This window comes from Rhinatrema bivittatum, chromosome 7 (genome assembly GCF_901001135.1).
Source record: "Rhinatrema bivittatum chromosome 7, aRhiBiv1.1, whole genome shotgun sequence".
NCBI classification, from domain to species: domain Eukaryota; kingdom Metazoa; phylum Chordata; class Amphibia; order Gymnophiona; family Rhinatrematidae; genus Rhinatrema; species Rhinatrema bivittatum.
Genome location: NC_042621.1, coordinates 121,039,475 through 121,051,606, shown reverse-complemented (window position 1 = coordinate 121,051,606; position 12,132 = coordinate 121,039,475). Strand labels below are relative to the sequence as shown.

The following is a 12,132-nucleotide window of genomic DNA, read 5'->3' as shown; positions in this document are numbered from 1 at the left end:
CCATGTGCGGTTTCTCCAACTACTAAGCAGGTTTATTGCCCTTAAGCATGGCCGCTGTAAAGGAATAGCGTCCAGCTGAGCACACTCTATGCCAGTGATGGCCAACCTTTTGAGCTCAGTGTGTCAAAATTCATAAAAAAACCGAGCATAACTCGGGTGGTGTGTCACTTCTAGAAAAAATCCATAATTGTGATATTTGTAGCTCTAATTAATAACAAGTTATAATTTTAATATATGTACTGTATTTATTAATAAAGCAAAAACAAATAATTCTTTACCTTGCCTGCTTAGTGACTTTTTTGTTGCTGAATTTCGTCGGCTAAATCTTCAATTAAAACACTCTCTCCCCCCTCCACCCCCCACCCCCCCTCCCACACAAACTCTTACTCCCCTGGATTTTCTCATACACACTCATGCTCTCACACTCACTGGCTCCCTCACATACACACAAACACACACACCCAGGCAGGCTCCCATTCATTTTCACACCACTCCCGCTCCATCCTCCAGGCAGGCACCAATTCATTCTCACACACACAGACCTCCAGGCAGGCACCTATGCATTCACACACATACACAGACCCCCAGGCAGGCACCTATGCATTCACACACATACACCCCCAGGCAGAGTCCCATTCATTCACATGCACACACTAAAGGCAGACCCCCCTCTCTTTTGCCAGCAACCTCGGAACCTCTCTCATTCCTCTGCTGCCACTGTCACTGCTGCCACATGACTATTGGGGATGTTACTATTCTTGCACATTCCCAAAGATAACATGTGCCAATCACTAAAAATATATATATTTTTTTAACCTTTGCTGTCTGATCTTAGTTTTCTAATTGATTGGTCACAGGCTTTTTTTTTTTTTCCACCTTCCCTTTCTTATTTTTTTTTTTTTTGCCAATTCCTTTTATATTGTCTTTTTTTCTGTTTCTTTTCTCTTCATCTTCTTCCCTCAAACACACAGTCAGGTTCTCATTCTCACATGCATTTCTCTCTCACACACACACACACCAGGCTCTCACTGGCACATGCTGTCTGACTCTCACACACACAGGCTTTCTTTCACTCCCACATGCTGTCTTGCTCAAGCACATGCAGTCTCTGCAAACATTCAGGTCCTCACTCTCACACACAATCTCTCAACTCATCTCATACACGCACACACACACACACAGACCCTCAGCCTCTCTCTCACCTCTGGGCCTCCTCTTCGCGGGTCGCGCAGGATGGGCTCTGCAGCGGCCCTGCTACCGGGCTTCTTCCTCTTCTCGGGCCGCTGCGATTTGAGATTCGCGGCGGCCCGTAAGTGCCAGCGCTGCTCCTCTTCTGCACGCACTGATGCTTCTCTCCTTCCTGCCCACGCGGCTCCGGCAACCTTTACTTCCGGGGCCGCACAGGCAGGAAGGAGGAGGAGCATCAGCGCGTTCAACACGATCTTTTTCTTTGGGCTGTGGTGAAGTGAGCCTCACCACAGCCCTGCCTATCTGCCTGTCACTGCGCCGCATGCGCCTCCCTGCGCCCTGGGGCATTGGGGGGGGGCTGGAGGGATACTAAAAAACTAATTTTAAAGGGTTGGCGCAGCCGAAAAAAAAAAAGGCTCGGCACAGCTGATTAAAAAAAAAAAAAAAAATCGATAGTTCCGAAACGCTACGCGTGTCAGCAAAAACGGCTCGGCGTGTCACCTCTGACACGCGTGTCATAGGTTAGCCATCACTGCTCTATGCCCTTCTCTCAAGGCTTCTTAAAAAAGAAACTCACTATGTAAATACAGCCAATGGGTGCTGCACTTGCAGATCCCCCCTTCCCATGGCGGGTGATCTAGTCTCTCTGGTATGCTGGGCTCTGTTCCTCCATAAGATCCTAGTCTTCTGTTGGGCTGAGACTCCATTTTGAAAGGGGTGCAACGAGCGTCCCATATTTGAATCGCAGACTTCTGGCCTGAAACATTTGTTACGTCTTCATCGGCAAACACACACTTAAAAACATCTGTAAGGAGAGAAGTATTTGTCCAATATAAAGCATCGCATCCTATGAAAATTCCATGATTCAAAATATTTTTCATATTTATTTATTTATTTATTTATTTAATGGTTTTTCTATACCGCCGCTCATCAAAGATATCACGTCGGTGTACAAGGAACAAAAATACGCAAATGCGTGTACATATAACAGGATAATAATAGATGAATTCTAAATTACATTAAACAATATAAAACAGTAACAAGAACGAATTATTTAGCTAATAAAAAGATAATGTAAAACAATATAATATAGATAACTATAGCAGCATAACTTAATCTAAAATCAAAAAGTAATCTAAGGGGGAAAGTGGGGAGGGGAGATAAATGAAATGGGGAGGGAAAGGAAGGGTCAAAAAAAGGAGGGTCAGGAAGGAATGGGTTATATACAAATATATAGAGGGCAAAATCAGAGGTTAAAAACAGATAAACAGGTAAAAGGAATGAGTAGAGAGGGGCAAAGATAAAGTAAGGGTTGAAGGTAAAAGATTAGTAAAAAGACAGAGTGGTATATAAAGTAGAGAGGAATAATAGAATGCGGTAAAGAATATTTAAGGGAAGGGTATTAGTTGAGAGAGTAGATAGATAAGTATATACTTTATGGCTTTTGGTCTGCAGATATAAAAAAAAAAAAAAAGGTATTTGGCTCACTGCCATTTTAGTTGCATCCAGAGAAAGACTACAATTTGTCTGACGCTATCATTACCTTCTTTTATGCATCTTCACATTATGTTTCCTTCATGCAGCGCCCTGCTGTTAACCAGAAGTCCTTGATTTGGTTCCCATACATTTCTTAGCACATAGACTCCTCCTTTTCCCTGTAGAGCAGCCGTTTGGTCCAGGTCCCAGTTCTGGTCTATATGCCACTAATATTTCCACTGCTTAACCTCTACATAAACTATACTTAACTACTACCCATAGAAATTAATGGAATATGCACTATTTTCAACTGTAAATGGTGTAATGTGATATGTGTACATTTAAACCTGCATGAAGACATAGAGTGACATCTACTGGTATAAAAGATGAAACTTGCCATGAATGCAAGCACGTTTTTCTTCCATCTTTTTGCTTAGACTTTTGCCTGGTTTTTAGCCTGATTAGTATATGTTGGCCTCCCTGGTACAGAAACCCAGGGAGACATATTTTTCTATGCAGGCAATAAATTGTATACTCTATTCCAAGGCTTAAAGCCTAGCTTCTTTTGGAAGAGCCCCTAGGAGGCATCTGTGAGACCACCACTAAAGAACACAGCCTCTGCACTAACCACATCCTCTGGCAACAAATTCCAGAGTTTAATTGTGTGTTGAGTAAAAAAGAACTTTCTCCGATTAGTTTTAAATGTGCCCCATGCTAACTTCATGGAGTGCCCCCTAGTCTTTCTAGTACTATCCGAAAGAGTATCTCACCTTCAGAATTAAGTGACTAATTTTTCTCAGATGAACAGTGCTGGATTTTTTTGTCAGAGATGAATTCCCTATGCTGAGGAGTTTGTAGTACTGCCAATGCATTTTATTTTGCTACTGGCTATCTGCATTCTTTACTGTGGAAGACTGTGGACCTACTTGAGCACCTCTGTGTTGCTTTTAATATGTTTGTTATTATTGGAACCACCAGTTCAAAGTGTGGACTGAATCCATTACCCAGCATTTGGGTTCCTTTAAGATGGAAGACGCCTGTGCATTGTGGTTAGAGGCAGCTCTAACCAACCATTGTGCACCTAGTAGACAGTGGATACACATACAGATAAAACAAATATCTGCCTCGATGCATAAACTTGACCTTCATTTTACTAATATGAATAGATTTAAGTATTTTTGAAAGGTTAGGCTTTTTAGTCAATTAGAAGAGACAGCTTTTCAAAGGTTTAAATTAGGTGCTGCTTTTGTTGTACACCCACCTCTAAATTATATGCTTAGTGGTATAGATCTTTTGAATAATTATAAGTCCAGGTAAAAATAGTTATAAAGATGTGGATGTTTTAGAATATTTATTAATGTGCTGCTGAATGTTAGGGAACTAATAGCTGTCAGCCTATATTCAGGATGTTGTAATATGTTTTATAGGAATGTGTTAGAAGCCAATGAGTAAACTGTCAGTGTGTAAGTGAAGATTTACAGCTTAATGTTATGGTCAGCATCTGACCATTTGTACCTTCACATTATGACCCACATTTTGGTAGTGTGAGTCGCATGTAACACGTGAGAGAGTTCGATGTAAATAGAAGCCAACCTTAACCTTCACCTATAACAGTGGCTCCCAATCTTTTTTGTTTCGTGACACGTCACATGTAGCACAGGGCTCACTTCGTTGTGGCACACCACCCACTTCTCCATCATCATTTTTTCTTCTCTTCTCTTCCCTCACCTCCTACCCCTTGACATCACAACCTTCTCCCTTCCCTCTTCCCCCAGCATCATTATCATGCATCTCCCCTGGCATCATCATCTTCAACCTTCCCTAACCCCGACCCCCCCTGGCATCATCATCACCACCTTCCCTCTCCCACCATCTCTTTTCCCTCCCTTGTATTATCATCTCTTTCCCTCTCCCTCACTTCCTGGCATCATCACCTTCCCTCTCCACTGCCACACCCCTATCATCATCATCATCATCACTACCTTCCCTTTCCTTCTATCCCTCTCCCCACCCCCTGGCATCAGCATCATCTTCTCTCTCCCTCCTCACCACCTCTGGCATCATCATTATCAATTCCCTCTCCCTCCATTCCTCTCTCCCACCCCCTGGCAACATAATCAACCTTCCCACTCTCTCCATCCCTTCCCCCATGCCCAGGCATAACCACCTCTTCCCCACCCACTCACATCATCACCTTCCCTCTCCCTTCACCCCCCATCATCACCTTCCTCTTCTCACTGACATATTCTCCTTCCCTCTGCCTCCATCCCTCTTCCTCACCCCTTGGCATCATCTCCTTCCCTTCCCTCTCCCCTCTCCCCTCTCCCCAGGCATCATTACCTTCCACCACCTCTTTCCCACCCCCTCGCATCATTACCTTCCCTCTCCCACCATCATCTCCTTCCCTCTGCCTTCACCCCTTTCTCTCACCCCCTAGCATCATCACTTTCTTGACCCTCTTCCTCCAGTCCCCATTACCAATCACCTTCTGTTCCCTTTCCCTTCAACCCTGGCATCACTTGCCATTGTCCTCACTTCCTGGCATTCATCATCCCTCCATTCTTCTCCCCCACCCCCTGGCATTCATAATCACCTTCCCTCTCTCTCCATCCCTTCCCCCATGCCCAGGCATAACCACCTCTTCCCCACCCACTCACATCATCACCTTCCCTCTCCCTTCAACCCCCATCACCACCTTCCTCCTCTCACTGACATCTTCTCCTTCCCTCTGCCTCTGTCACTCTCCCTCACCCCCCCTGGCATCATCTCCTCCCCTTCCCTCTCCCCCACACACTGTGGCACATTTCATCTGTCCCTTTTCCCACTTCTCCCCCAATCCCTGAACAGCAAATGTCTGGGAGCAGGCTTACCAAGGGCTGCTTCTTCCTCCTGTGCCAGCCTCCCTCTGCAGTCTGAACTGCACGGGGCCAGGAGGTCTCACAAGCCTTCGGAGCCCGCGCATTTTCCGTTTCAGGGGAGAGCCAGCAGAGGGAAAGCAGGAGCAGCTGCCGATAAGCACTGCTCTCCGACGCCTCCTGCTGGCAGGAGGACATTCTGCAGGCCAAGGGGGAAACGGGAAATAAGACTGCAGCCGCGGCACACCAGTTGGGAAACGATGATCTGTACAGGTTGCCTCTACCACCAATGAGCAATCCGCTCTAGTTGCTAAGCTGTGGAGATAGACTAAACGGTAAAGTCACTTTTAGCAACGGTTATGTTGGCGGTTGTGTTGGTAGCGGTAGGGATAAAATCTGCATGTAATGTTCTCTTTTCCAAAGCTAACTTATGCCCACACGTTTGCTTTGCTTTGAAGATGCCCAGGTAAAAGCCCTTCACCATGCACAAAATCACCAGCAAAAAGTTATAGCTGCTCGTCTCAGGATGCAATTTTTGCAAGTGAACTTATCTGTACAGTTATGAAAATAAAAAAGTATCTAAATAAGACCAGGCAATAGGCATATGTATTGCAAGTACACATAAAAATATTCATGAAATTAGGTTATATGCATACTTTTACATGCACCAAGCTCCAGATTATTTTATTACAGCCATTTATACACACAAAATTATGTTTTATGTGATTAATAACTGAAAATCAGGCCCATAAAGGGTGAGACTCAGTGTGTGTGCCTTTTTTCCTTTGATCTCTTGCATAGGATTTTGTGGGAGAAGAGGGCTTCTGCATTTTAACAAGAACCTGGCCCCTGTGGTTATGCTGGGAGAACAAACCATGTTTACTGATCAACCAATAGATCTGAATTTTTATTTGTGCCCCTAGAAGGAAAATAGAGCCATCAGAGAGCTGGCAGCCTGCCTGATACTTCACTTTCAAATTAGCCTGATGCTTCACTTTCATTGCATATCCAAGCAGCTCTCTGCTTCAATGGCAGGGGGGAACGAAGAAAAGAGGATTTATATTCAAACAACCAACAAGGACTAAATCGCACAGGCTGGAAAAACAAATAAACATGGGAGTAGCTTGCTTGTTGCGGCGGTTACTACCCTGAACCAATCAAGCCTGATACTTCACTTTGAATACATATACAGCACAGCTCACTGCTGCAATGGCAGGAGGGAATGAAGAAAAGAGTATCTATATTCAGACATCAGCCAACAAGGACTAAATTGCGCAGGCTGGGTAAACAAATAGGCATGGGAGTAGCTTGCTTATTGCAGCGGTTACTACCCCTAACCATTTAGGCTTGATACTTCACATTGATGCAGCTCCAGCACTGCTCTCTACATCAATGGTGGGGGTGGAAAGAAATTAGAACCAAAAAGTTATCAATAAGGGCCCTGACCTCAGCAGTCAGAGTAACAGATAAGTATGAGAAAAATAAGTGTGAAAGCTTGCTGGGCAGACTGGATGGGCCATTTGGTTTTCTCCTGCCATCATTTCTATGTTTCTATATGTTTCTATGTTTCCCCTTCTCTCCATCATGTTAAAGAAGTAAGTGCTGAAGAAGTTATCTCTGTGATGACCTGTGTAACTAGCTTTGGCAGATTTTGACTTGTGAGTTAAGGGTTGCCAGTGAAATGGATGTTGCTGGTGAAATGAGATTATAAATTTATCAAAAACATGCTGGTTCTGACTAGTTATTTTCATTAAAAAGGGATAATGTAATATAAATATTACCTCAGTTTTATCCATCAACATCAGTAAGCCATAGTCCTGCAAATTTAAACGTGCCTACCCAGAATGGGACCTCGTTCACTTACGCCCTCCTGGTCTGCTTCCCCAAGACACTGCACATTAAGCCTCTACTTAAGTCTCTACTGAGTTACCTCTTGTTGTTTTAACTATTCCTTCCATGCTGTTCTCAATTTATCCCCCCTCCAAGTTACGCTCCCATGTTATCATGTAATTTCATTTCTGCTGTTTAATTGTGAACCGGTATGATGTCCCCACTAATACCGGTATATAAAAGATTTTAAATAAATAAAATAAATATTATAAACTGAGAATTGAATTCTGCACTTGAGCATTCTGAGATGGATTGCAGTGGGGCAGGGGAGGGAAATACTGACAAAACAGTGGGATGGATATTAATGTTATGTTATATGTGTATATAGCTTATAGATTCAGTTTACTGTTTTGTGATTTGTTACATGACTCTTTGTTTTAAAGAAAACCAATAAATATGTTCAGAAAAATGAAGGAAAGAATTTTAAACAACATTCTCCATTCTAAGACAGGCGTTATATGATCATGAGAGGAGACATTAGAGATTAAACGTGCAGCAGAATTTTAGAAGAGTTGTAATACTTTTAAGTGAGATTGGGGTAGACCATTGCAATAGTCAATGGATGGATGTATCATAGCTTGGATCACCCTACAAAAGTTGGCATGGTCAAGAGTTTGCAATTATGAAGACTGCACCACAGAGTTAATGTGTGGACAAAGTGATGGTGATGAATCTATTATAACACCTAAATCACGAGCCTGGAGTTTAATGGTAATAACATGATTACCAAAGATGAGATTAGTAGGGTAGTTCTCAGGAGGAATGTGAGATAGTAAAACAATATCAGCAATTTTTAAATGAAAACTACCTGCACAATTTCCCTTTGAAAATTCACAACAATGGGACAGCTAAATGATCTGCTAGTTAGCAGTCATACTTATGTTCAGTTCTTGGTTCTGGTTTCTTTTTGTAAAGGTAGGAGTGTGATCATTTCTTCAGTAAGACAATCATCATTTTCATTAGCACCTGAGTGACATTTGTTTACTTGTTTCTCTTCTCTCTGTGACTTTCTCCCAGGTTTCGTTGCATTGTGTATCCTTTCCGACAGAAGCTGACCCTGAGGAAAGCCATCATTACCATATTTGTCATTTGGGTTCTGGCTCTGATCATCATGTGTCCCTCAGCTGTCACACTAACACTGACCAGAGAGGAGTTTCATTTCATGGTGGATGATTACAATAATTCCTACCCACTCTATTCTTGCTGGGAAGCCTGGCCAGATAAGGAAATGCGCAAAGTCTACACAACGGTCTTGTTTTCCCACATCTACCTTGCTCCACTCACTTTGATTGTCATCATGTATGCACGGATCGCCTTCAAACTTTTCAAGTCCTCTGCACCTATCCGGGGATCACAGTCAGAAGAAAATGAAGGGAGACGGGTTTCAAAGAGGAAGGTCAAGGTCATCAACATGTTGATCATTGTAGCGCTTTTCTTTACACTCTCCTGGCTTCCCCTCTGGACTCTCATGCTGTTGACTGACTATGGGAAACTTAGTGACCATCAACTTAATCTGATCACTGTTTATATTTTTCCCTTCGCACACTGGCTGGCCTTCTTTAACAGTAGTGTCAACCCCATTATATATGGATATTTCAATGAAAACTTCCGAAGGGGGTTTCAGGAGGCCTTTAAAGTCCAGTTCTGCTCCACAAGAAGGGAGCACAGAGTAACTTACTCTGAGAGAAACAATAGTGGAATGCTTTTCGGAGTACGCAACCGTATTTTTATAGAAGTGCAGCCTAGTGATTTGATGCCTGCCTCTGATTCGGGCCAGAACAATCCCACAAAATCTGGTCTCTTCTCCTTGAGGACTGGAAAAGTGGCTCACCATGGACTAATGGTGGAGGACTTGGACAACAAAGGCAATGTCAGCATCCCAGCATGGGATATCTAAAATTAATCTCATGTGCATTTACATGTCAATTTACCTATACCAAGATGACACTAATCACCAGCTAATTTGATCAATTAGTGAACTACTCAGTTTAGTTACTCATAAAAGAAGAAGGAAAAAAACAAAAGAAATATGTTTCTGTTCAAGTTTTTCAATGCTCAGTGAAATGTATACTCACATTTTTTTGTTTTTTTGCAGGATAACTGTTGGTAGCCATGCATAAAAGTAACAAGAACTGGTCCAGATTCTGACTTGGGAATTCACATGTTGAGAAAAACTGAGAATCTCAACTTATTAAATACCTTCTACTAGGGAGAGAGATTTTCAGCTTAAGGAAACACCACACTTATTATGAAGGATGATTTGTGTGCAACTGTTCCTTTCCCCTGGTTTCGCGATATTGACTGTAATAATGCACAGTAGTATCAGGCTGATATTCAAAGGATGCTAAGCACCTGAACCAGGTACTTCCATTTTAGGTGCCTATTGTTTGGCAAAGTATCAGCCAAAATTAGGCACCTCGGTTTTAGGTGCCTAATTACGGCTCTGTTAGGCCTAAAATTGAGGCGCATGATTTTGGGCCAGCTGTTCAAGCCTCTAAATGTAGGCATTTAAGTTGGGTGCCCAGTGCTAGCCATTAGCACTGAGCTCCTAACTTTCTTTCCCTGCCCTGGCTCTGCTCACGTTTTAGGTATCTAAATTTTAGAGCTGAGTGAGAATAGGCGCCTACATTTTAGGAGCTGGGCTCTAAGAAATTTCTCGAAGGGGCAAAATTAGGTGCCTAAAACCAGGGAAACTGACCTTTTGCATGTTATTTATTTATTTTGTATTATCTTCCTATCAAGTTGAAGGGACATGATCAAATAAGCTCAGTGAAACCGGAGTCCTTTGGAGGCAGGAATCCATAAGAAAATAGGATTTTCCATTAACAGATACATTGCCACTTATTTGCAGAAAAATGCAACTAGTAGTACATATTTTCTCAATTAAATGTAAACCATGCAGAGAGAAAGGAAGGAAGGAAGGAAAGACTATGCACTTTTTAGCCTCTGATTTTCAGCTGTTCAGTGGGAAGCTGTAGTGGTCAGGCATGGAGCATTTATAGCTGCCACCTTTGTTTAGAAAGCAGATAAATGCGAGGAAAATGACATTTTTGCAAGTCCTTTTAACTACATTTTTTCTGCAAAATAAAGTACCATTTATAGAGAGTGCTGTGTACAAAGATGTTAAGAACAAAGGGCCCAAACGATTGAAATTAAGGAAAGGTGAATAATCTAAATAAAGCACTTAATTACATTAGATAATTTTAGTATGACTCAGTTAATGGGGGAAAGCCTGGGCATACTGTATCAGTGATGGTAGCAGTATATACCTATTCTTCAATTGTTTGCTATCAAAATTACATACAGTACACTGCATTTATTATCAAATGCTGTCAGGCTTACAGGTCTATAATTTCCCAGTTCCCCCCTGGAGCCCTTCCAAAAACCTGGAGTCCCATTGTTCACCTTCTAGACCTCTGTCATGTAAATGTGTCTGCAATTTCTAGATTTAGTTCTTTTACAACCCTGGGGTTACTGTTTAGCCTGTCTATAATTCTTATCACTTCTTCCACTCAGCAGTGACTTTTTTTTTTAGCACTTCAGAGGCATCGCCCCTAAGGAAGGGTCTCTGGTTTAGGAATCATCCCAACATCCTCCCTGACGGAAGACCAGCAAAAAACACTCATTCAGCTTATCTGCTATGGCCCTATCATCTTTGATAATCCTCTCGACACCTTGGTCATCCAGTGGGCCAACAACTTTCTAACTGGTCTCTTACTTTTGCTATACTGGGAAAAAAAGAAACTTGTATTGTTATTTCTCTCCTCCATGGCAAGCTTCTTCCCCTAATCTTCTTTGGCCTGCCTTCTATATTTCATCGCTTGGGTCCCTTTTCCATTTTTTTTTTTTTTTTTTTAAGGAATCTTTCCTGGCGCTGATAGCCTTGTTCACTTCATTATTTAGCCGTGCCCGGTAACCGCTTGGTCCTTTTCTTTATTTTTTTTGATGAGTGGGATGTACTTCAACTGGGCTTCCAGTATGGTATTTTTAAAATGATCCCATGCCTCAGGCACATCTTGAACCTTTCTGTTGGATCCATCTAGTTTCTTTCTAACCACTAACCACCTTCCCTACTTCTTTCGTAATCCCCATTCCTGAAATTCAGGGGGACAAAGAGTAGAGCCCTGATATGGCCAAGCAGAGGGAGGGGCAAGAGAGGCAGGGGGGGGGCCCAGAATCCATCCTTTGGAGGATTTCCTTTTACACAACTATTAGACAGTTGAGCTTGCTCAGAACACCCTGGAGGAGGTTTACAATCTTTTCATTTTGGTCCATCATCTACTCCTCATATACACTGCAAGGCACCAGAAAAGGCTGCGCTGGTTGTCCAGGACTCGGCGGGACGGTGGCGTCTTTCTCCTCCTCTGGGAAAAGTTGTGGGTTTGGTGGATCTTTGTAGGACATCGAGCCTTCATCCTCTGCTTTAAACTCTTCCTCCTTCTCATTTTCCTTCATCTTTGGCTCTGCTGGCTTTCCATCAGCTGCAGCCTCTGTGTTCCCCTGATCACCGCCCTGGCCTGGGCCACATGATCTGCCACAGCACTGTGACTGCAGCATGGACCTTTCAGAATTGACGTCACCCTCTTCTGCAAATAGGCAAACAATAAGAATTGGGAGAAGCGGCTCATGTCTTTGTCATGCTGCTAATTATGGGAATCCTTTCCAAAGGCGCTCGAGGCCTTTACCAAGCAGCAAATTCCTTAACGCAGCAATAACGTGTGCT

General features: G+C 42.8%; 1 protein-coding gene across 1 annotated transcript in view; it reads left to right on the top strand.

Moving 5' to 3' along the window:
* NPFFR1 (neuropeptide FF receptor 1) overlaps positions 1–10,585 on the top strand; it is a 214,434-nt gene extending 203,849 nt beyond the window's left edge. Inside the window, exon 8 of the mRNA XM_029610687.1 lies at positions 8,427–10,585. Coding sequence (XP_029466547.1) covers positions 8,427–9,306 — 880 coding nt within the window. The 3' untranslated portion in view covers positions 9,307–10,585. The remainder of the gene's footprint in view (positions 1–8,426) is intronic.
* The last annotated feature ends 1,547 nt before the right edge of the window (positions 10,586–12,132 follow it).